Source organism: Carcharhinus amblyrhynchos, unplaced genomic scaffold (assembly GCF_965287045.1).
Source record: "Carcharhinus amblyrhynchos unplaced genomic scaffold, sCarAmb.v2.hapA scaffold_39, whole genome shotgun sequence".
In the NCBI taxonomy this organism is placed as follows: Eukaryota; Metazoa; Chordata; class Chondrichthyes; order Carcharhiniformes; family Carcharhinidae; genus Carcharhinus; species Carcharhinus amblyrhynchos.
This window is the reverse complement of record NW_027649780.1, coordinates 5,464,589-5,490,344: the sequence shown is the minus strand read 5'-3', so window position 1 is coordinate 5,490,344 and position 25,756 is coordinate 5,464,589. Positions and strand designations below refer to the sequence as shown.

General features: G+C 45.9%; 2 protein-coding genes across 2 annotated transcripts in view; one reads left to right on the top strand and one right to left on the bottom strand.

Moving 5' to 3' along the window:
- Positions 1 to 13,235, bottom strand: part of LOC145363646 (uncharacterized) — a 15,875-nt gene extending 2,640 nt beyond the window's left edge. The window contains exon 1 of the mRNA XM_080218845.1: positions 12,568 to 13,235. Coding sequence (XP_080074971.1) covers positions 12,568 to 13,143 — 576 coding nt within the window. The 5' untranslated portion in view covers positions 13,144 to 13,235. The remainder of the gene's footprint in view (positions 1 to 12,567) is intronic.
- On the top strand, positions 1,637 to 25,756 carry LOC145335594 (uncharacterized). The gene is made up of 3 exons (XM_080181401.1): positions 1,637 to 1,831; positions 4,520 to 5,859; positions 25,271 to 25,756. The coding sequence occupies exons 2-3, from the start codon at positions 4,844 to 4,846 to the stop codon at positions 25,683 to 25,685; spliced, it is 1,431 nt and encodes a 476-aa protein (XP_080037527.1). The 5' UTR covers positions 1,637 to 1,831; positions 4,520 to 4,843; the 3' UTR covers positions 25,686 to 25,756.

Genomic DNA, 25,756 nt, shown 5'->3' with positions numbered 1-25,756 from the left:
CTCACTGCTTCCTGTCCTGGACACAGAGCCGAAAATCTCCATGCAGGCTGCCAGACAGATATATGTCTATCTGACTGGACTAACAATGTGTTTAATGGATAGAATTGTTTCAGTTGGTTAAAATACAGAGGACTGTGATTGATCATGATCTTGAACTGCTTGTGAGGGTAGTCAAGCTGAGATGATCAATAACTTGGAAATGAAATTGGAGGTGCTGCAGAAAGGGATCCATCGACACTGACAGAGAGTCAGCATTGATCGAGTGATCCAATGGACTCCTTCTGTGCTGTAATGACTATATCACTGGAAATATATCACATAGCCACATGTTAAGGCTCAGGTTAGAAATTCCAAAATGTTTTATGGACCCCGCTTGAATTTGGCATGAAATGTTTCACTTCAGGTATGATTCAAATAACTCACCAGGTAGCTTTTGACAAAGTTTACTTAAGAATATAGTTAATATGTATAGTAAGAAAATTAGGAAGAACTTTTATCAATTACAAACAAACAAAACAACCAAGATAATACATAACCCTTAATGAATATAGGAACTGTCCCAATCAAACAATCACATAAACACCCTTTTTCGTACATTTAACACAGCAGAAACTCAAGCTCACGTGATAATGCAATTGAGTCATTTGGGTGAATGCTGCAGTTCTGTTGAATCACAGAGCGGCTTGAAGTCAGAACAGCTCCCCAAAACCACCAGAGAGACTCCAGGTAACCATCAACAGCAAAATATTTTCTTCAGATAACCAAATTTTATTCCAAATAAAACAGGGGAGAGAAAGCGAGAGAGACACCTCTTTTCAGCATGATGCCCTTTCTAAATCTAAACTGCAGCTCAGAACTGAGAACTTCTGTCACCTGACCTGACAACCAGTTTTTGTTCTCCAACCCCAAAGTAAAAACAAACACAATCTCTATATAAGCCACTTAAGGAGCAAATAAAGGATTATTTGTAGACAAGCTGGTGCCATAATGTAAACAAAAATTGAAAAGGTTTATTTACAACAGCCAACCTTTCCAGAGTCTACACCCTCCCTGGATTCACTCTTTCCCTTCAGTTGCTGCAAGTCCCCAGTTTCCCCCAGAATGAGAAAAGAAATGGAAAGGGAGAGAAAAGAAAATGTTTTACTCACAGATGTTGGAGACAAGAGGGAGGTTGAATCTATCTGAAGCTCAATCTTCAGCCACACATAACCCGCGATCTGATTGGTTGGAAGACCTGAATCCTTCCGGTCCTCCGACTCTTCCCATTGGCCGAGGGGGTAGTGAATCAAAACTGCGCCTGCGCAAATTTTGTGTGAATGCGCATGTGTGAGTGTGGGGCGGGGCCCGCGACAAAGCCGGCGCGCTGACCATTGCCTGTCCGGGTCTTCCAGCCTTTCCCATTGGATAGCAGCATAGGGCGGATGGAGGGCAAAGTCACGCCCACCCTCACGTGAGGCTCCGCCCCCCCATTGTCTGTCTGGGAGATTGACCAATGGGAACTCTGATGGACCGGAAGGACTCTGCTCCGGTCGCTTCGTCTCACGTCCTCTGGCCAATGGGAAAAGTTGGAGTACCGGAAGGACTCTGGTCCTCCAGCCATTCAAAGCTGCTGCATTGTCTAAATGCGGAAGTTGGTCAATGAGCTTGTTCAGCTGCTTATTACAGCCCAACAAAGAACAGGAATAGGGCCTTCGGCCCTCCAAGCCTGCACCTATCATGTGTTCCCAACTAGACCGACCGTTTGTATCCCTCTATTCCCAAAACTGCGCTCTCTCTCTGAATGAAGATTGAACTTCAGACAGGCTCAAGCTTCCACCTGTCTCCAACATCTGTAAGTAAAGCACTTCCTTTTCTCCCCGCTTCCATTCCTTTTTTTTCATTCTGGGGGGAAATTGTTGACTTGCAGCAACTGATCACGAGAAATAGAAGCAGGAGTGGCCACCAGGCCCTTCAAGCCTGTCCTGCTTTTCAATCTGATCATGGCTGATCTTTGTTGGCTTCAACTCCTTTGTGTGCCTTTTCCCATAGCCCTCTATTCCTCGATCTACCAACTATTTATCCACCTCCACTTTAAGTACTTATAGTGATCCAGCCTCCACCACCCTTTGGGGCAGAGAATTCTAGAGATTCACTACCCTCTGCGAGAAGAAATTTCTGCGCACCTCAGTTTTAAATGACCAACCATTTAGCTTGTATGAGACTCTAGCACTTGTAAAAATATCTCACATACACCCTGTCAAGCCCCATCAGGATCTTATATATTTCAATAAAGTCACCTCTTTGTCTTCAAAGTTTCAAGGAATACAGACCTAGACAATTTATTCGCTCTTGATAGGACAACCCTCACACAGGAATTTGTCTGATGAATCTCCTGTGGACTACATCCAATGTTATATAACGTTGTTTAAGTAAGAAGATCAAAACTACACAGTGTTCCAGGTGAGGCCTCACCAACACTCTATGCAGTTACCACACAATCTCCCTGTTTTTAAACTCCAACCTCTTTGCAGTAAAGGTCAAAATTCCATTTTCCTTCTTACCTATTAGGGGACATGTCTGCCAGCTTTTTGTGATTCATGCACAAGAACATCTGGATCGCTCTGTACTTCACTCACCTGCAGTGCCGCTGTACGTCATAGAATCATAGAAACCCTACAGTGCAGAAAGATGCCATTTGGCCCATTGAGTCTGCACCGACCACAATCCCACCCAGGCCCTATTCCCATATCCCTACATATTTACCCGCTGATACTTCTAAGCTACGCATCTCAGGACACTAAGGGGCAATTTTAGCATGGCCAATCAACCTAACCCGCACATCTTTGGACTGTGGGAGGAAACTGGAACACCCAGAGGAAACCCATGCAGACACGAGGAGAATGTACAAACTCCAGACAGACAGTGACCCAAGCCGGGGATCGAACCTGAGTCCCTGGAGCTGTGAAGTGGCAGTGCTAATCACTATGCTACCATGCCGTCCAATCTCCTTCTATCCCCATTTATTCAAAACACTCTGTTTTCTATGTGACAGCCAGTTTTCAATCCATGCTAACACACTTGCACCAATTCCATGGGCCTTTACTTTATGCGCCAGTCTCTTATGTGGCATCTTATCAAATGCCTTTTGGAAATTATAGAATCACTATAGCGCAGAAGGAGGCCATTTGGCCCACCTAGTCTGCACTGACTCTTGAACAGAGCATCTTTCCCAGGCCCTATCCCCATAAACCCACATTTCTACCCCACTAATCCCCTAATCTCCCTCTATTTGCACACAAAGGGGCAATTTAGCATGATAACTCAACCTAACCTGCACATCTTTGGACTGTGGAGGAAACCGGAGTCTCCGGAGGAATCCCAAGCAGACACGAGGAGAACGTGCAAATTCCACACCTTTTTCGGGTCAAACAAGACCAGAATTGAAGCCGGGTCCCTGGCGCTGTGAGGCAGGAGTGCAAATCACTGTGTTTCTGTGCTGCTCTATCTAAAATACACTACATCTACAGATTGCTGTTGATCTACTCTCCCTCTTACATCCTCCAAGAACTTAAGCAAATTTGTCAAACATGATTTATCTTTCATAAAACCATGTTGACGAGATTTGATTATATTCAGCTTTCTTAAATGATTAGTTATTTCCTCTTTGATTCCTCCAGCGCCTCATCAATAATGGATGTTAAATTAACTGGCCAATAGCTCCCTGCCTTCTGCCTTTCTCTCTTTTTGAACCAGGGAGTCACATTCCAACCTTTTCAGAATTTAGCGAGTTCTGAAAAAATTCAACCAAAGTATCCACTATCTCTTCAGCAACCTCCATTAAAAGCGTTGTGTGCAGTTCATTGGGTCCTGGCGACTTGTCCACCCTTAGCCACCAAAGGAAAAGGAAGTGAGCCCAGTCCGTACAATCCACACATTTTTAGTCCAGTCATATAGACATATACCTGTCCGGTAGCCTGCATGGAAATTTTCAGCTCTGTGTACTGGACAGGAAGCATGGAGCATGGATCTGTCAATCAGCACCTTCAGGGGAATTGGGAAGGTGAATATTAGATACAGCAGAGTGAGAATGGAGGGAGAGAGTGTGGGATGGAGATTCACAGCTTTTGGGGAATGAGAGCATGGACAGAGTGGATAGTCAGAAGCCTTTTCCCAGGGTGGAAGAGTCAATTACTCAGGGGCGTAAGGTGCAAAGGGCAAGGTTTAAAGGAGATGTACGAGACAAGTTTTTTACACAGATGTTGGTGGGTGCCTGGAACTCGCTGCCAAGGGATGTAGTGGAAGCAGATACGGTAATGACTTTTATGGGGCGTCTTGACAAATACATGAATAGTTTGGGAATAGAGGGACATTGTCCCCATAAGGATAGGGGAATTTAGTTCAATCGGGCAGTCTTGGAGGGCCAAGTAGCCTGTTCCTGTGCTGTAATTTTCTTTGTTCTTTTTGTTCTGATGTCAGTATTGTCTGTTCTGAATTTCTACCTTGTACTGACAGTGATGACTTTTGTAAACTCCTTTCACAGGATATTAGAAGTTGAGGATTTACAGACAGAAATCTCAAACTAAACAAGATTTTGATAGAGTCACCCAACTCATCAGGATCTGAATACCATCGGCCTTTGAATCTTTCTGTTCCGGCTGTTTTAGAAGGCTTTAAATGCCAGAGTGACTGGAAAAACACCGAAACACACCACATGACACACACGTACCCAAGGGACAGTGTTCCAGTGCATTGACTGTGGAAAGAATTGCATCATTCACAGTAGAGAGAGACTGTATCTGTGTTGCGTGTGTGGACGAGGCTTCAACTGATCATCCAATCTAGAGATTCATAACAGAACCACATCATGGAGGTAGGCTGGAAATGTGGGGACTGTGGGAAGGGATTTAGGCACCCATCTCAGCTGGAAGCTCATCGACGCAGTCACACTGGGTCGAGGCCATTCACCTGCTCTGCGTGTGGACAGAGACTCACTGACTCGTCGAGCCTGCGGAGACACCAGCGAATTCACACCAAGGAGAGGCCGTTCGCCTGCACCGAGTGCGGGAAGGAATTCACTCAGTTATCCAACCTGCAGAAACACCAGCGAGTTCACACTGGGGAGAGGCCGTTCACCTGCTCTGAGTGCGGGAAGGGATTCACTCAGTCGTCCCACTTGCTGACGCACCAGCGAGTTCACACAAGCGAGAAACCGTTCAGCTGCTCCGTGTGCGGGAAGAGTTTCGCTCGGTCGTCCAACCTGCTGACGCACCAGCGGGTTCACACCGGGGAGAGGCCGTTCACCTGCTCCGTGTGTGAGAAGGGGTTCACAAATTCATCCAACCTGCTGACGCACCAGCGACTCCACACCGAGGAGAGACCGTTCACCTGCTCTGTGTGCGGGAAGGGATTCAAACGTGCATCCACCCTGCAGGATCACCAGCTAGTTCACAGCAGGGAGAGGCCGTTTACCTGCTCTGACTGCGGGAAGGGATTCACTCAGATATCCAACCTGCGGAGACACCAGCGCGTTCACACCGGGGAGAGGCTGTTTATCTGCCCTGATTGTGGGAACGGATTCAGAGATTCGTCCACTCTGCTGAACCACCAGCGAGTTCACACCGGGGAGAGGCCCTTCAGCTGCTCTGACTGTGGGAAGGAATTTGCTCAGTTATCCAATCTGCAGACACACCAGCGCATTCACACTGAGGAGAGACAGTACAGCTGCTCTCACTGCACAAAGAGGTTCAGGTGGTCATCCACCCTGCTGAGACACCAGCGAATTCACACCGGGGAGAGGCCGTTCATCTGCACAGTGTGTGACAAGGGATTCAGACATTCAAACACCCTGAAGAGACACCAGCAAGTTCACTCTGGGGAGAGGCCATTCACCTGCACTGTGTGAGGGAAGGCATTCACTCACTCATCCAAGTTGCTGAGACACCAGTGAGCCCACAAGTGATTCCAGGCGTTGGATTCTGCTGTTAATCACATCCGGGACTGAACCATGTTCATTCTGACAGTTGGTGAAATGGGAGGTTCGGAGGGTTTCTTTGAGCCTGGGAGAGCACATTTCCACTGAAATGATCCACAAAAGCTGAAGGAGGACACTTATTCTAACCTGGATAGTAAATAGTGTTTTTCCTACCATTACAGGTAGATCTAAAATAAATATATTTGTCTCTGTTCCATTGAGTCTATAGCACAGGGCCAGGCCAGTCGGCTTGATTGGTCTGTGTCAGCATTTATGCTCCACGTGAGCCTCCACCCAACCCTCTTCATCTCCCCCCATCAGCATATCTTTCTATTCCTTTCTCCCTCATGTATGTATCCAGCTTCCCCTTCAATGTATTCATGCTGTTCACCTCAACCGCTCGCTGTGGTAGTGAGTTCCACATTCTCACCACTCGCTGGGTAAAGAGGTTTCTCACTGAAATCCCTATTGGATTATTGAACCCCTTCATAATCTTAAAGACTTCCATCAGGTCACCCTTCAGTCTTCACTTTTCTAGAGAAAAGCAGCCCCAGCCTTTCCTGAGGGTTAAATGCTCTCAGTTCTGGGATTATTCTTGTGAACCTTTGCTCCCTCTCCAGTGCCTCTATTTCCTTTTTCTAAACGGAGATCACAAATGTTGACAGTGCTCCCAGTGTAGCCTAACCCTGGTTCGAAACAAGTTGAACAGAACCTCCCTGCTGTTCAATTTGATGCCTCTAAAATGGAACCCAACAAATGGGTCCCAGACTTTAGGAAAGATGTGAAGTTCTTAGAGAGGATGCAGAGGAGATTTACGAGAATGAACATAAGAAATAAGAACATAAGAAATAGGAGCAGGAGTAGGCCATCTAGCCCTTCGAGCCTGCCCCGCCATTCAATAAGATCATGGCTGATCTGTCGCGGCTCAGTTCCACTTTCCCGCTTTCTCCCCATAACCCTTAATCCCCTCTCTTATCAAAAACCCATCAACCCGCGTCTTAAAAATATTTAGCGAGGCAGCCTGCGGAAGTTCAGTGAATTGGAGAGACTGGAGTAGCTGAAATTGCTATCTTTAGATTAGACAGGCATTAAGGTTTGGAATGGGGCCATTCAGCCCATTGCGTCCATACCAGCTCTCTGTTGATCAAACAGTTGCCCTGTTCCATTCTCGTATCCCTGTAGATTTATTCCCCTCAACTGCACATGCAATTTTCTTTTGGAAACATCCCATTATCTCTGCTCTATCCCAGTTTTAGGAAGCAGGTTCCCGATATTTGCCATTTTACATTAACACCATAAGACATAGGAGCAGAATTAGGCCACTCGGCCCATCGAGTCTGCTCCACCATTCAATCGTGGCTGATATTTTCTCATCCCCTTTTCCCCAAAACTCCCAATCCCCTTATTAATCAAGAACCTATCTATCTCTGTCTTAAAGACATTCAATGACCTGGCCTCCACAACCTTCTGCGGCACAGAGTTCCATGTATTTGCCACTCTCTGGCTGAAGAAATTCCTCCTCACCTCTGTTTTAAAGGACCATTTCTTTAGCTTGAGGTTGTGCCCTCTAGTTTTAGTTTTTCCTACTAATGGAAACATCACTTCTGCATCCACTCTATCCAGGCCTCGCAATATCCGGTAAGTTTCAATAAGATCCCCCCTCATCCTTCTAAACTGCAATGAATACAGACCCAGAGCACAGCACAAAATAAATTAGGAGTTTGCACATTCTCCTCGTGTCTGTGTGGGTTTCCTCCGGGTGCTCTGGTTTCCTCCCACAGTCCAAAGATGTGCGGGTTAGGTTGATTGGCCATGCTAAAAATTGCCCCTTAGTGTCCTGAGATGTGTAGGTTAGAGGGATTAGTGGGTAGATATGAAGGGATATGGTGGTAGGGCTTGGGTGGGATTGTGGTCGATGGGCCAAATGGCCTCTTTCTGCACTGTAGGGATTCTATGATACCCAGAGTCCTCAACCACTCCTCATACGACATCATTCCAGAGATCATTCTTGTCAACCTCCTTGGACCCTTTCCAAGGCCAGTACATCCTTCCTTTGGTACGGGACCCAAAACTGCTCACAATACCCCAAATGGGATCTGACCAGAGCCTTATACAGCATCAGAAGTACATTCTTGCTCTTGTATTCTAGCCTTCTCGACATGAATGCTAACATTACATTTGCCTTCCTAACTGCCAACTGAACCTGAATGTTAATCTTGAGAGAATCTTGAACAATGACTCCCAAATCCCTTCGTGTTTCTGATTTCCTAAGCATTTCCCCATTTAGAAAGTAGTCTACGCCTCCATTCCTCCTTCAAACGAGCATAACTTCACACTTTTCCACATTGTATTCTATATGCCACTTGTTTGCCCAGTCTCTTAATCTGTCCAAGTCCTTCTGCAGCCCCCCTGCTTCCTCAATACTACCTGTCCCTCTGCATATCTTTGTATCATCTGCAAACTTAGCAACAGCGCCTTCAGTTCCTCCTTCCAAATTATTAATATATATTGTGAAACGTTGTGCTCTCAGTCCCGACCTCTGAGGCACATCGCTAGTCACTGGCTGCCATCCTGAAACAGGAGTGTTTGTTGGCTTATAGGAGGGTAGCTGCTGAGAGATGGGAGCCAGCCGCTTGTGGAGGAATGTATGGGGCGTCCTGGGGGTTGTTGCTGTTAGGGCGGCATGGTAGCACAGTAGTTAGCACTGCTGCTTCACAGCTCCAGGGTCCTGGGTTCAATTCCAGGCTCGGGTCACTGTTTGTGTGGAGTTTGCACATTCTCCTCGTGTCTGCGTGGGTTTCCTCCCACAGTCCAAAGATGTGCGGGTTAGGTTGATTGGCCCTGCTAAGAAATTGTCCTTTAGTGTCCAGGGACAGTAGGTTAGAGGGATTAGTGGGTATAAAATGTAGGGATATGGGGGTAGGGCCTGGGTGGGATTGTGTTTGGTGCAAACTCGATGGGCCGAAGGGCCTCTTTCTGCACTGTAGGGTTTCTATGATTATTCCCACTCTCTGCCTTCTGACAATCAGCCAATCCTCTTTCCATGCCAGGATCTTACCCTTAACACAATGGGCTTTTAACAATCTCCTATGTGAGACCTTATCAAAGGCCTTCTGGAAATCTAAATAAATCATGTCCATTGGTTCTCCTTTATCTCAACTTCTTGTTACTTCCTCAAAGAACTCCATCTGACCCCTGAGACATACCACTAGTTGGTTGCCATCCTGAAAGAAGACCCTTTTATCCCCATTCTCTACCTTTAAGCATAAACAAAGCTCAGAGAGCACAGAAGGAGGTCATTGTGCCCATGCTGTCTCTCCACATATTATAAGTAACAAAGTCAAGGAAGCCACGTTAACTGATGTGCAACTGGAGCATTATTTTAAAAAATAATACTGTGTTCACCTAAACGCTATTAGACGCTGCAGTTAATCACTAAGGAGTTGGCAGTTATGACAAAATACTTTTATTTGATGTAAAAATGTAAGAGTTTAATTGCTGTGTGTGTAAAGAATGTGCAATGAAGATAAATGTACTGGCAAGAGAGACTTTTAAGCTCTGATTGGCCTCAACATTTGAAACTGTGAATAAGGGATTGTACAGAATCAGATAAAGGGATAACATGAACCAGTTCTCTTGTATTCTTGTCCAAGATCATGAGAGGTGGTGGTGCAAGTAATTGGGGTTTCAATTAAATTAATCTGGTGACCAAATTGATCAATTATCATGTTACAACAGGCCCAAATCTGATGAGGGAGAATGGTCAATTTGGGGATAAAAGTAGAGGTTCTGAAGGCTTTCCTTGCCAGCCAAATTCCTGAGGCCAAGTTCCAAGGAAATTCCTGTTAAAGTTTAGTTTATTTATTCACATGTAGGCACTGCAATGAAGTTACTGTGAAAAGGAGCCAGACTCCCGAGGCTGAATTCCACAAGAATTCCTGTCAAAGACGGAGCCAGAGAGGGTTACGCTTCTACAGACTGATCACCCGCACAATGTTGTAAAAGTCAATGTCTTAAAGTTATTCAGTAAACCTTTTCCATTCAATAAACTTCTTTTTAAATTTACTATCCAGAGAATTCTGCCTTTGCCTTAATTGGTTGAAGTCTTGTCTGAACCGAAGTGAATTTATTCAATGGTAAGTTGGGAGTGGCTGAAATCAAATCAGTTCCAGATAACACGATCAGAGAACAGAAATCTTCAATTTAAACACTTGCCTTTCTATAGCGCCTTTCACCACCGCAGGACGTCTCAAAGTGCTTCACAGCCGATGAAGTATGTTTGAAGTGGAGTCAGTGTTGTAATGTAGGAAACGCAGCAGCCAATTTACACACAGCAAGATCCCACAAACAGCAATGTGATCATGAGCAGATGATGTGTTTTTAGTGATATTGATTGAGGGATAAATATTGGCCAAGACACAGGGGATAACTCACCTGCTTTTCTTCCAAATAGTGGCTGTGGAATTTTTTTACACCAAACTGAGAGGGGCGGACAGGGCCTCAGTTTAACACCTGATTTGAAAGAAGGCTGCTCTGACAGTGCAGTACTCCCTCAGTGCTGGGTGAGGAATGTCAGATTTGATTTTTGTCCTCAGGTCCTGGAGCGGGATTATGAACTCACAACCTTCTGACTCAGAGGTGAGAGTGCTCCCCACTGAGCCACAGCTGATACTATACACAATACAACATTAGAAAGAGAAAGTTACCCTTTAAAAACTCCACCCTTTCCCTCCAGTGCTTAAATCTAATAATAAAACTCCCAGTGTAAATAACATGGATTTGATTGACAAATGTTGAAGTGTTGGTTTAGAGCCACAAGTTTCGACTTCCCATTTGACTCTGGCGCATCTTTCTGTCTCTCTGTTGCTTGTGTCAAATGACAGCCAAGCGACAGAGCCAAGGGCTGAATTTAACTGTGAATAATGGGTCCTGTGCCCTAGTTGGGAAACTGCCATGGGCACCGTGTTAATAGAGAGACAGAAAGGTGCTGGAGGACTGACTGGGAAATGGGCCTCCAACCAACTGTATATCGGGATTCACTCAGAAATAAAGAGAAACCCGTCTCTTTAAATACACATACAAAGCAGAGGCTGCAATGAAATCAGTCCCTTTTAACCTGCAGGAGGAGTCCATTCAGCCCATCATATCCCTGCTATCTCTTTGAAAGGACTCTCTGATTCATCCAACTGCTCTGCTCTTTCCCCACAGCCCTGCAAATTCTTCCCCTTCAAGTCTTTACCCTTTGGAAAGATTCCATTGAATCTGCTTTCAGACAGATCAGAACAACTCGCTGTGTCAAAAATTAAAATCTCATCTCCCCCTCTGGCTCCTTTGTCAATTATCTCAGAGGGACTCACTTTCTGTTAAAGAGCCTGCTAACCCCTCTCACCCACTTTCCCTAAAGTCCATCAATCTCATCAGGAAAAGTCCAGCAAAATCAAATATTTTTACTGATCAAAGTTTATTAATGAAACAGAACATGGTTAAAACAAACAGGAAATGACTTGACGATCAAAGACAACCAGAGTAAAACAATGTTGACAACGTTCTGGACCCAAATGTTTTCTCTTTAATTCATCTGTCGCCTGTTCCCTACCCTCTTTGTGGAACACCCTCCACTCAGTCCACAAGCATGACCCTGACCTTCCGCTTGCCATTAGAATTCCCCACCTTGCTCTCACGCTCACCTTTCTGTCCTCGGCCTGCTGCAATGTTCCGGAGAAGCCCAACACAAGCTGGAGAAACAGTCCCTCATCTTCCAATGAGGCACTTTACAGCCTTCTGGATTCAACACTGAGTTCAACAACTTCACACCCTGAACTCTCTCCTACATTTTGATTTGTGGTTTTTTGCCAAGTGCCAGTCTGCATCTCATTTTCATGTTTTTTTGCTTCCAGACAGATCTATCCTTTATTCTGCTATTAACACTTACTCTGGATCAATGCTTTGCTTCTTTATTGCAACCATTAATTCTCCCTTTGCCCTTTTGTTCCAAGATATTTTTGTCATTTAATCTCCGTATTTCGTTTAGATCTACCTGTAGTGGAGGGGAAAACACTGTTTACTATCCAGGATAAAATAAATGTCCTTCATTAGCTTTTGTGGATCATTTCAGTGGAAATGTGCTGCTCAAGCATCAGCACACTGGAAGCAAAGTTGTGAGACTGGCCAGTCCAGCAGAAAGAAACACTCTGACTCTCTCCGTTGACCCACTATGAACATGTACAAAATTTAGCCCTGGATGTAACTGAGAGCAGAAACAATAACAAAATCCAACCTCTGTATCATCTGTGAACTCGCTGGTGTGCCCGCAGGCTGGATAACTGATTGAACTCCTTCCTACACAGAGCAGCTGAATGGCCTTTCCCCAGTTTGAACTCATTGGTGTATCCACAGGTAGGATAACTAAGTAAATCCCTTCCCACACTGAGAGTGGGTGAATGGCCTCTCCCCAGTGTGAATTCGCTGGCCGATGATCTAAACCTCTTTGTGCAGTGAGAGCAGCTGAACGGTCTCTCCTCAGTGTGACTGCGCTGGTGGGACACCAGTTCTCCAGACGTTTTGAATCTGCTCCGACAGTCAGAGCATTTAAAAGGTCGCTCCTCGGTGTGAGTGACTTTGTGTTTTAGCAGGTTGGATGACCGAGTGAATCCCTTCCCACACACAGAGCAGGTGAACGGCCTCTCCCCAGTGTGAATTCGCTGGTGTATCCGCAGGTTGGATAACTGAGTGAATCCCTTCCCACACTGAGAGCAGGTGAACGGCCTCTCCCCAGTGTGAACCCGCTGGTGTGTCTGCAGGTTGGACAACCGAGTGAATCCTTTCCCACACACAGGGCAGGTGAACGGCCTCTCCCCGGTGTGAACTCGCTGGTGCATCCGCAGGTTGGATATCCGAGTGAATCCGTTCCCGCACACAGAGCAGGCGAACGGTCTCACCCCAGTGTGAAGTCGCTCGTGTATCCGCAGGTTGGACAACCGCGTGAATCCTTTCCCACACACACAGCAGGTGAACGGTCTCTCCCCGGTGTGAACTCGCTGGTGCACCCGCAGGTTGGATATCCGAGTGAATCCCTTCCCACACACAGAGCAGATGAACGGTCTCTCCCCGGTGTGACTGCGTCGATGAATTTCCAGCTCAGATGGGGATCTGAATCCCTTCCCACAGTCCCCACATTTCCACGGTTTCTCCATGGTGTGGGTGTCCCTGTGACTCTGCAGGTTAAACAATCAGTTAAATCTCACACAGAACACGGGTACAGCAGTCTCTCCCCGCTGTGAATGCTGCTATGTATTTCCAGGCTGTGTAACTGGTTCAAGCTCTTTCCACACAGTGCACTGGAACACTCACTCAGCTGTGTACTTCCGCACAAAGCCCGCGCTCTGATTGGCTGGAGGACCAGACTCCTTCCGGTCCTCCAACTCTTCCCATTGGTCAACACCTCACTATGACGTTAAGGGGGCGGGCTCTCCCCCGCACGTGTGCAAGCTCACCCTCTCCTGTGGACAGGTACAGCCCCGGGCCGGGGGAAGGGAGAGGCCACCAAGAGGCTTCTCGCTCTGGCCGGAGCTGCCAGCCAGTTGCCTGGAACAAGGGGATGCTGGTGTGCGAGGTTGACCATGGCTGCTGCACCGTCATGATCCACAACCCATTCATCTAAGTTTCTTTGCTCAGTTGAAGAGATACCGTACATTTGAGTCTTAATTGCCAAAGCAATTTGCAAGCATCATAAATTTGAAGAATTAGTTTGGAAAGGCAATAAAAGTTAATGTGATTTGAACTGCCAAGAGTTTCTGTTTGAAATAAATTCAGACTGTACTGAAATGTGAAAGGAATGTTTATTTGGGTTTGAAGTTAAGCTGTCCAAGGTTAGAATTGCGAAGGCCAATTGGCTCCCAAAACAGAAAGATAAGGCTGCAGTTTGGCAACAATCCAATTTCAACTTTCCAAAACATTTGAGTTAACATTGTTGAGATTCGGTTAACAACACATTTCACAAAGTATTTCTTTCAACTTTGATTATTGGAAATTGAAATTGGCGTTTAAAAAAAAAATTGACAAAAGAGATGAAATTTGAAGAAAATAACACGAGTTTTTTTTTAAAATTACGTAAATTGACACAATTACACACCAAGTTTCCTCTGCCCACTCCCAGCCTCTCTCGGTTCTACAGAAAAGTTAATCCTTTCAGCAGACAGTTGATTATTATAAATCTCCACGCAGCTTTTATTTTTCAATGTAATCTGTGTTTGGACATATTTCCTCACTAGGATCTTGGCCAGATGGATTGTTTGTGTTTTTTTTAAACAGGTGGTGATGGTTTCCAGCTCCGAGTGAAGGCAGCAGTTTTGAGAATTAAAACAGAGAATAAAAGACTTTACCTTTCAGAAAACCAACAAGCTACTTTTGAGATTGGAATTGATAAATATCTGACATGCTATTTCAAGCATTTAAAATGGAAGGACGTAGAAGCTATTGAAAGGGTACAGAGGAGATTTACAAGGATGTTGCCTGGATTGGGAGGCATGCCTTATGAAGATAGATTGAGGGAGCTGGGACTCTTCTCCCTGGAGAGACAAAGGTTGAGAGGCGACCTGATAGAGGTTTATAAAATGTTGAGAGGAATAGATAGGGTGGATTCTCAGAGGCTATTTCCCCGGGTTGAAATGGTCGCTACGAGAGGACACAGATTTAAGGTGCGGGGAGGCAAGTACAGAAGTGATGTTAGGGGTAAGTTTTTCACTCAGAGGGTGGTGAGTGAATGGAATCGGCTGCCGTCAGTGGTGGTGGAGGCGAACTCGCTGGGGTCTTTTAAAAGACTTCTGGATGAGTATATGGGATTTAGTGGGATTGGGGGTTATAGATAGGTCTATGGATTGGTAGGTGTTGATGTGATCGGCGCAACTCGTGGGCCAAAGGGCCTGTTTGTGCTGTAGTGTTCTATGTTCTATGTTCTATGATGTTTAAGGAAAGGACCAAAATTGATAATGCTTGGAATCAAACAGAAATATTCGATTTCTGTTAAAAGATGTTATGAGAATTCTTAATGATTTATTTGACTCTAAAGATTCTCCAGAACTCCTGAAAATGTAGTTTAAAGGAATCCATACATTTGGGTGTTTATGAAGACTTAAGTGAAAGGGAAGTCTCGATGAGATGAATGAGGTGACAGTTTCCTCTTGGAGATATTTGCTTCTTCGTCCATGAACTATTTGAGAGAACTGAGTTTGATAATCTGGCCACATCTGAGACATTGTAACTATACAAGAGGAAATGAGCAAAGACATTAAGATGGAGAACTCCTTTAACTTTGACTTTTGACCTTCTGAAGATTCTGACAATTATTGAATGGTGCATCCTTTGTAAGACAGTGGAATCCAAGATGATGATACTGATTGGTAAATTACACAGCACAATCCCAAAAGCTTCCACAAATGTAAAATAATGACTCATGGGAGAGGGCAGAGAGATGCCAACAAGCAGAACAATGTCTGGTTTAAACTAAAATGAGAGTCAACATTTAACAGGGAGGGAAAAGTGCGAAGATCCTTATGAATGTGAGACTCCAACAGATGATTAAAGAAGAACTGGGAAACAGACGTGAAATTGCAGATGTTGTTTTCAAATTGTGAATGAATGAACATCCAAGTGTACACTGTGCAGCTGCACTGAAGAATGAAGGGTGGCACGGTGGCACAGAGGTTAGCACTACTGCCTCACAATGCCAAGGACCTGTTTATATTCCAGCCTCAAGTGGGTGTCTCTGTGGAGTTTGCACATTTTCCCCATGGCTGCGTGGATTCCGTCCAGCTGCTCTGGTTTCCTCTGACAGTAAGAAGTCTGACAACACCAATCCAATAGAGTTATTTGGCGGCACTAGCTTTTGGCATCATCACCAACAGCAATCAAGCCTCCCCTGGTACCATAGTTGGCTGAAAGCTCGCGCTGCCAAATAAATCTGTTGGACTTTAACCTGGTGTTGAGAGACTTCTTACTGTGCTTTCCCCAGTCCAATGCCGGCATCTCCACATCATTCCTCTGACAGTCCAAAGATATGCAGGTTAGGTTGAGTGGTCATAGTAAATTGCCCCTTAGTGTCAGAGGGTCGAGCAGGGGAAATAAGTGGTGTTTTGTGGCTAGCACCTGGACTGGATTGTGGTCTGTGAAGATCATCTCCACGTCATTCCTCTGACAGTCCAAAGATGTACGGGTTAGGTTGAGTGGTCATAGTAAATTGCCCCTTAGTGTCAGGGGGTCGAGCAGGGGAAATTAGTGGTGTTATATGGATAGCGCCTGGACTGGATTGTGGTCTGTGAAGATCATAAGACATAGACGCAGAATTAGGTCACTCAGCCCATCGCGTCTGCTCTGCCATTCAATCATGGCTGATATTTTTCTCATCCCCATTCTCCTGCCTTTTCCCCATAACTCCTGATAACCCTTATTAATCAAGAACCTATCTATCTCTGTCTTAAATACGCTCAATGACCCGGCCTCCACAGCCTTCTGCGGCAAAGAGTTTCACAGATTCACCACTCTCTGGCTGAAGAAATTCCACCTCAAAGGATTGTCCCTTTAACCTGAGGTTGTGCCCTCTGGTTCTAATTTTTCCTACTCGTGGAAACGTCATCTCTACATCCACTCTCTCCAGGCCTCGAAGTATCCTGTAAGTTTGAATAAGATCCCCCCTCAGCCTTCTAAACTGCAAGGAGTACGAACCCAGAATCCTCATCCATTACTTATACAACAAGCTCTTCATTCCGGGGATAATTCTTGTGAACCTCCTCTGGACTCTTTCCAAGGCCAGCAATTCTTCCTTGGATATGGGGCCCAAAACTGCTCACAACACTCCAAATAGGGTCTGACCAGAGCCTTATACAGCCTCAGAAGTACATTCCTGCTCTTGTATTCTCGACATGAATGCTAACATTACATTTGCCTTCCTAACTGCCGACTGAACCTGCATGTTAATCTTGAGAGAATCTTGAACAATGACACCCAAGTCCCTTTGTGTTTCTGATTTCCTAAGCATTTTCCCATGTAGAAAATAGTCTATGCTTCTGTTCCTCCTTCCAAAGTGCTTAACCTCACACTTTTCCACATTGTGTTCCATCTGCCACTTCCTTGCCTGCTCTCCTTACCTGTCCAAATCTTTCTGCAGCCCCTAGCTTCCTCAATACTACCTGTCCCTCTACATATCTTTGCATCAATTTGATGGGTCAAATGGCCTCCTTCAACACTGTGATGATTCTATAATTCTAATGGGACTTGCTCAGCTACTTGACAAACAGCGTGACATGAAATGGTTAACGTGAAATGGTTAACGTGGCCTGAAGATTAAGAAATAATTTTGAAATGATCAAAGCACTGACACCTAATTGACAGAGAAACCGACCAAATAAAATTGAAGGAATATTGGATTGGGACAAATAAAGGCAAGGGAGAAATAATACTTGATAAGAATTAATTACAAGATGGATACAGGTGAAGGGGCAGCTTGAGATTGTTTTTGAGTCTATACAATTTCTACAGCAATTATATGTTATCACTTTTTAGATCCAATTATACCACTTCTGCATTGTCAAAAAGAGATTGTAAAGGGAAAGGAAGTTGATATCTTGGACTCAGTCAATGAGCAAAGTGGGGAAATATCAGAGTGAATTAATAGATATAGTAAAAGGAGCGATAGATGTAACACCCTTGCATTAAAGTCACATGTTAATCAAATGCTCTACACCAAGGTTCTAATCTCACAAAGTTGTTTACTTGTCTGAAGAACAAGCAGTTTCTAGATTACATGCAAGCCTTTGGCTGAAGTTTTAGTAATAAACCTATATAGGCAAGATAGGAATTTTAGAACAATGTTTTGTGTACTGACTAACATGGGTGGCATGGTAGCACAGTGGTTAGCACTGCTGTTTCACAGTCCAGGGACCTGGGTTCATTTGCCAGCTCGGGTCACTGTCTGTGCAGAGTTTGCACATTCTCCTCGTGTCTGCATGGGTTTCCTCCAGGTACTCCAGTTTCCTCCCACAGTCCAAAGATGTGCGGGTTAGGTTGATTGGCCGTGCTAAATTGCCCCTTAGTGTCCTGAGATGCGTAGGTTAGAGGGGTTAGCGGGTAGATATGTAGGGATAATATGTAGGGTAGGGCCTGGGTGGGTCTGTGGTCAGTGCAGACTCGATGGGCCAAATGGCCTCTTTCTGCACTGTTGGGATTCTATGAATCTATGAACAATACAGCATTGATATCTATATTGCAGCTGAGAGCTGTGTTAGAATGTTAAGTGGGAATGCTGAGTGAACTTGGGCTTTGCAGTTGTGAAGGTACTGAGCACCCCTGGGCAGGATTTTGGGAAATCGCATTTAATCAGGAAGCTGAGGAAAATTCATATTTCTACTGGGGGCTTGCCCCATTCAGGTGATGAAAGTTGCTTCTGGAGTTCACCATTGTACCTTTTTTTAAAAATAAACTTTCAATTCATTTGCTATTTCAGAAATTTCTCTTGATGGTTAAGCCCCTTCCAAATTGTTGCGTTTAGAGGGTCAATTCGGAACTGAGTTATAGGCACTTGCAACCAAATCAAATTGAATCTGAATATTAATATTATGTCCTTTCAAAACTGACAGAAGAGCTCTGGGAACTTCAAGAAAGATTCACAAGGATGTTAGCAGAGCTGAATGTGTTTCCGTCACAGGATAGACAGGCTGGGCATAATTTCTCCAAGAAAGGCTGAAGACTGACCTGATAGAGACTTTAATGGGTGTGATAGGGTTGGAATCAGCAAATCATCACTGTGATTACAGGATAGAAATCCAGAACTGACATTTCTAGTTCTCACAGAAAATCTTTTTTCATCTCAAAATTATAAATCTCTGTCCCCACACACTCCCCCCTTCCTAAAGTAAAATAAAGTTAATTTATTATGCACAAGTAAGGCTTACATTAATACTGCAGTGAAGTTAGTGTGAAATTCCCCGAGTCGCCACATTCCAGTGCCTGTTCGGATCAATGCACCTATGATGTGGAGATGTCAGCATTGGACTTGGATAAGCACAGTAAGAAGTCTCCCAACACCAGGTTAAAGTCCAACAGGTTTATTTGGCACTAGCTTTCGGAGTCTCAGGCTCCTTCATCAGGTGAGTGAGGGCTTGTGTCACATACAGACACAATCTCAATTTACAAGATAATGGTTGGAATGCGAGTCTTTACAAATAATCAAGTCTTAAAGATACAGATACTGTGAGTGGAGAGAGGGCCAAGCACAGGTTAAAGAGATGTGTATTGTCTCCAGCCAGGACAGTTAGTGGGATTTTGCAAGCCCAGCCAAGTCGTGGGGGTTACAGGTAGTGTGACAGGAACCCAAGATCCCGGTTGAGGTCATTCTCATGTGTGCAGAACTTGGCTATCTCCATTCACATTGTCTGTACCTTTAAGACAGCGGGCAGCATCGGGAGTGGGCAGCGGAGTGAGAGGGAAGCACAGTGAGCTGTAAGGACTTAGGATCAAAGGGCTTGGGAGAAAAGGGCCAGGTAGGTTTAAATTCTGAACTGTGTCCAGTAATTACTAAGAGACTGTGATGGAGGGGTATGTGATGTGCTATTTCTGTATGATGTGGGAGCTGGTGGACCCCAAGGTCCTTCCCTGTGACCATGTCTGCAGTAAGTGCTGGTTGCTGGAGGAGCTCCAGCTCAAAGTAGATGAGCTGGCCTCTGAGCTTCAGACACTGAGTCTCATCAGGGAGAGGGAGTGTACTGTAGATAATAGGGTGCAAGAGGCATCCACACCCTCTAGTCTGGCTCACTCTAAGGGTCAGGAACAAGAGGGTGCTGCTGGGGGAAGGGTGGGAGGAAGGAGGGGGGGTGGGGAGGAAGGAGGGAGGGGTGGGGAGGAATGAGGGGGGTGGGGAGGAAGGAGGGAGGGACCCAAAGGCCTCAGCCTCTCAGTCTGCACAACAGGTTTGAGGTTCTTGCTCCCAGTGTGGACAAGGACGAGGGCTGTAAGGTTGACGAGCAAATTGCCCACGGTACAGTGGTGCAGACACAGTACAAAGAGGAAGAAGAGGAATGTAGTGGTAATTGGGGATAGTGTAGTTAGGGGTATAGACACTGCCCTTTACGACAGGGATAAAGAATACAGAAGGGTGTGTTGTCTGCCTGGTGCTCGGATCCAGGATGTATCATCTGGGCTGCAGAGGAACCTGGAGTGGGAGGGTGAGAATCCGGTCGTCATGGTACATGTAGGTGCCAACGATATAGGCAAAATGGGAACTGAGGATTTGCAGAGGGAGTATGAAAAGCTGGGAATGAAGTTAAAAAGCAGAACCGACAAGGTGGTTATCTCTGGATTACTACCTGAACCGCGTGCAGATGGGCATAGTATAAATAGGATTAAAGAGGTGAGTGGGTGGCTCAGGGATTGGTGTGGAAGGAATGGGTTTGAATTTATGGGGCATTGGCACCAGTATTGGGGCAGGTTGGACCTGTTCAGATGGGATGGTCTTGGTCTGAACCGGGCTGGGACCAGAGTCCTGGCGAATCGTATAACTAGGACTGTAGATAGGGCTTTAAACTAATTAGGCGGGGGGAGGGTGCAGGGGTGGGAGAAATTACAATGTCTAAAGTAAAAGAGAGGGTACAGGTACGGGAAAAGGTCAAGGATGTCCCAATAATAGAGGGAGTTAGGGGCATGAGAAAGGTTGGTAGCGTTCCTTCAAATAGGGTCCAGATAAAGGCTGGGATGAAGGCACTTTATCTGAATGCACGAAGCATTTGGAACAAAGTGAATGAGCTGGTGGTGCAGATCAGCACAAATGGTGCTGATCTGGTGGCCATTACGGAAACGTGGTTGCAGGGTGACAGGGACTGGGAGCTGAATGTCCAGGGGTATCAAGTGTTTAGGAAGGATAGACGGGAGGAAAAAGGGGGAGGGGTAGCTCTGCTGATTAGGGATAGTATCAGGGTGGTAGCAAGGGAAGATATAGGCTCCAAAGAGCAGAACATGGAATCGTTGTGGGTGGAGATAAGGAACAGTAAGGGGAGGAAGACGCTGGTGGGTGTGGTCTAACGGCCCCTAAGTAATGACCTGGAGGTGGGGCGGGCTATAAACACGCAAATAAATGATGCGTGCAGGAATGGTACGGCGATAATTATGGGGGATTTCAATCTACATATTGATTGGTCGACCCATGTTAGACGCAGTGGGCTTGAGGAAGAGTTCTTGGAATGCTGCCGGGATAGTTTCCTTGAACAGTGTGTGATGGAACCGACGAGGGAGCAAGCTATCTTAGATCTGGTGTTGTGTAACGAGGCAGGTAGAATTAGGGACCTTGTTGTGAGGGATCCTCTTGGGAAGAGCGATCATTGTATGGTTGAGTTTTTGATGCAGATGGAGGATGAGAAAGTAGGGTTCCGGACCTGTGCCCTCTGTTTAAACAGAAGGGAGTACGATCGGATGAGAGAGGAATTGGCGAATGTAGATTGGGGGCACAGATTGGTCGGGAGGACTGCTGAGGAACAGTGGAGGATCTTTAAGGAGATCTTTTTCGGTGCTCAGCAGAAATTTATTCCGATGGTAAAGAAGGATCGTAGGAGAAGGGATAATCAGCCATGGTTATCGAAGGAATTAAAGGAAAGTATTAAATTAAAAGCTGATGCGTTTAGAGTGGCTAAAAGTGGTGGGCGAGTAGAAGATTGGGAGAGGTTTAAAAGTCAACAAAGATTGACGGAGAAGATGATAAAGAAAGGAAGAATAGATTATGAAGCTATACTAGCACGAAATATAAAAAAGGACAGTAAGAGCTTTTATAAATATATAAAGAGGAGGAGGCTGGCTAGGGTGAATGTTGGACCCTTAGGGGATGAGTGGGGGGATTTAGTGGTGGGGGAATGAGGCCTTAAATAAGATTTTTGCCTCGGTCTTCACGGAGGAGGACGCGAATAGTTTGCCAGGTATTAAAGATAGAAGGATGGTAGGAGTGGAGGGCCTGAATGAGATCATTGTCACTAGAGAGGTAGTGCTTGATCGACTAGCGGGACTGATGGTGGACAAGTCCCCAGGACTGGATGGAATGCACCCAGGGTTCTGAAGGAAATGGCAGAGGTGATAGTAGATGTCTTAGTGATTATTTTCCAAACCTCGCTGGATTCTGGGGAAGTGCCGGAAGATTGGAAAACGGCTAATGTTACGCTGCTGTTTAAAAAGGGTAGCAGGCAAAAGGCAGGGAATTATAGGCTGGTTAGTTTAACGTTTGTTGTGGGAAAAATGCTTGAATCCGTCATCAAAGAAGAAATAGCGAGGCACCTTAAGAAGAATTGTTTGATAGAGCAGAAGCAGCACAGATTCTTTAAGGGGAAGTAGTGTCTGACAAATTTATTGGAATTCTATCAGGATGTGACTAGTGCAGTGGACAGAGGGGAACCGGTGGATGTGGTGTTTCTCGATTTTCAGAAGGCGTTTGATCAGGTGCCGCACAAAAGGTTGCTTCAGAAGATTAGGGGGCATGGAGTTGGGGGTAAGGTGTTAGCGTAGATAGAGGATTGGCTGTCAAATAGGAGGCAGAGAGTTGGTATCAATGGGTGCTATTCTGATTGGCAGTTGGTGACTAGTGGAGTGCCCCAGGGATCGGTGCTGGGCCTCAACTATTTACCATTTATATAGATGATCTGGAGGAGGGGGCTGAGTGTAGGGTGTCGAAATTTGCCGATGACACGAAAAGCAAATTGTGTGGAGGGTGTGGAAAATCTGCAGAGGGATCTAGATAGGCTGAGCGAGTGGGTGAGGACCTGGCAGATGGAGTACAATGTTAGCAAGTGTAAGGTTATCCACTTTGGCAGGAATAATAGTAGGAGGGATTACTATTTAAAGGGCGAAAAGCTGCAGCATGCTACGGTGCAGAGGGACCTGGGGGTCCTTGTGCATGAGTCGCAAAAACCCAGCCTGCAGGTGCAGCAGGTGATCAGGAAGGCAAATGGGATGCTGGCCTTCATAGCGAGGGGGATTGAATATAAAAGTAGGAAGGTCTTGCTGCAACTGTACAGGGCACTGGTGAGGCCGCAGCTGGAGTACTGTGTGCAGTTTTGGTCGCCGCACTTGCGCAAGGATATTTTGGCCTTGGAGGGAGTGCAGAGGAAGTTCACTAGGCTGATACCGGAGATGAGGGGGTTGGACTATGAAGAAAGGCTGAATAGACTGGGTTTGTACTCGTTGGAGTTTAGAAGGATGAGGGGGGATCTTATAGAGACATATAAGATAATGAAGGGGATGGATAGGGTAGAGGTAGAGAGATTCTTCCCGCTCAGAAAGGACAGCAGGACTAGAGGGCACGGCCTCAAGATAAGGGGGGGTGCAGTTTAGAACGGAGTTGAGGAGGAACTTCTTCACTCAAAGGGTGGTGAATCTCTGGAATTCTCTGCCTGTTGATGTGGTGGAGCCTACCTCGCTAAATATATTTAAGACACGGGTCGATAGGTTTTTGGTAGGCAAGGGAGTTAAGGGTTATGGGGAGAAAGCGGGAAAGTGGAACTGAGCCACTTCAGATCAGCCATGATCTTATTGAATGGCGGGGCAGGCTCAAAGGGCTAGATGGCCTACTCCTGCTCCTATTTCTTATGTTCTTAAGAGTTGATTACCTGTAAAGACTCGCATTCCAACCATTATCTTGTAAGTTGAGTCTGTGTCCGTGTATGACCTGTTTGTGGACACAAGTCCTCACTCACCTGATGGAGGAGCCTGAGACTCTGAAAGCTAAGGCCAAATAAACCTGCTGGACTTTAATCTGGTCTTGTGAGACTTCTTACAACGCACCTAACCAGCACATCTTTCAGATTGGGAGGAAACTGGAGCAGCCGGTGGAAACCAGGTAGACCTATTGATTGCAACACTAATTCACCCTACTATCCTCCTCTTGGTTTTTCTCCAGTTCTCCTCCCCTGAGGGTGCTGACTCTCGATTTCATCTTCACACACATTCATTGCCCTCCCCAAAGTGTCACCCCAGGTGTCTGAACATTTCCACCTCGAGTGAACAACCTGTTTTGCAGTGATTCCCACATGTACGTTGTGTCAGGCTGAGGTTACTGCGCCCACGCCGCCCCCACTCTCCATCCCAGTCCCAAGAGTTTGGTGAGTAATGGCGGCCAAAACTCCCACAATCCCCACGCTGGGAAACCGCTCTATCCGTCGCGCGGGCGGGCGGCCCAGGACTGCGCATGTCCAAGGGAGAGGCGCTGCAGCGCATGTGCGGAGAGGGCCCGCCCGCTGACCCTCATGCTGAGGTATTGACCAATGGAAAGAGTCGGAGGACCGGAAGGACGCTGGTCCTCCAGCCAATCAGAGCGCAGGCTTTATGCGCATGCAGATTGAGCTTCAGACAGACTCAAACTACTTCCTGTCTCCAACATCTGTGAGTGAAACACTTTCTTTTCTCCCCCTTTCCATTTCCTTTTCTCATTCTGGGGGAAATTGGGAACTTGCAGCAACTGAAGGGAAAGGCAGTGAATCCAGTCTGTATATTCCACACATTTTTAGTCCAGTCAGATAGACAGATATCTGTCTGGCAGCCTGCATGGAGACTTTCAGCTCTCTGTCCAGGGCAGGAAGCAGTGAGCATGGATCTGTTAATCAGCCTCAATCAGCACCTTCAGGAGAACTGAGAAGGTGAATATTAGATACAGCAGAGTGAGAATGGAGGGAGAGTGTGTGGGATGGAGATTTACAGCTTTTGGGGAATAAGAGAGGAAAGAATGTGCCATAGAAACTAGAATTGCTTTTTTCTGAATGTCTCTCCTGTACTGACACTGATGACTTTTGTAAACTCTTTTTACAGAATATCACATGTGTATGTTTGACACAGTTGTTCGTTTCATCAGGACCTGAATATCATCAGCCTTTAAATTTAACGGGATAGTATTTATTGGTTCTGTCTTCTTTGAAAAAGTTGAAAGATCACTTTGACTGGAAAAGCACTGATACACAGACTCCCGATTGAGAGTGTTCCAGTGCACTGAGTGTGGAAAGAGCTTTAACCAGTTACACAGCCTGAAAATACATCGCAGCATTCACAGCGGGGAGAGACTGCTGTACCCGTGTTCGGTGTGAGATTTAACTGATTGTTTAACCTGGAAAGTCAGAAGGATGCCTGCACCATGGAGAAGCCATGGAAATGTGGGGACTGTGGGAAGGGATTCAGACGCCCATCTCAGCTGGCAATTCATCGATATAGTCATACTGGTGAGAGACCGTTCATTTGCTCTGCATGTGGGAAGGGATTTAGAAATTCATCCAACTTAGAATCTCACAAGCTAATTCACACAGGGGCGAGACCCTTCATCTGCTCTGAGTGTGGGAAAGGGTTCAGATCCTCATCTAAGCTGGCAATTCACCAACGCATTCACACCGGGGAGAAGCCATTTACCTGCACTGAGTGTAGGAAGGGATTCAGTCAGTTATCAAACCTGCAGACACACCAGCGAATTCACACCGGCGTGAGACCGTTCACCTGCAGTGATTGTGGGAAAGGATTCAGCGAGGCGTCCGCCCTTCAGAAACACCAGAGAGTTCACACCGGGGAGAGACCATTCAGCTGCTCTGTGTGTGGGAAGGGATTCAGTGATTTATCTGCTCGGCAAATACACCAGCGAGTTCACACCGGGGAGAGGCCTTTCACCTGTTCTGTGTGTGGGAAGAGTTTCACTCAGTCATCCAACCTGCAGAGACACCAGCGAGTTCACAAGTGATGACAGGGGTTGGATTCTGCTGTTATTGCTGCTGTTAATCACATCCGGGACTGAACCATGTTCAGTCTGAC

Bases quoted from the DNA above. Each gene is read 5' to 3' on its own strand.
- LOC145335594 (XM_080181401.1), top strand. From the start codon at position 4,844: ATGGAGGTAGGCTGGAAATGTGGGGACTGTGGGAAGGGATTTAGGCAC. The intron at 5,860-25,270 runs GCCATTCACCTG...CACAGGGGCGAG, and splicing joins CAAGTTCACTCTGGGGAGAG to ACCCTTCATCTGCTCTGAGT.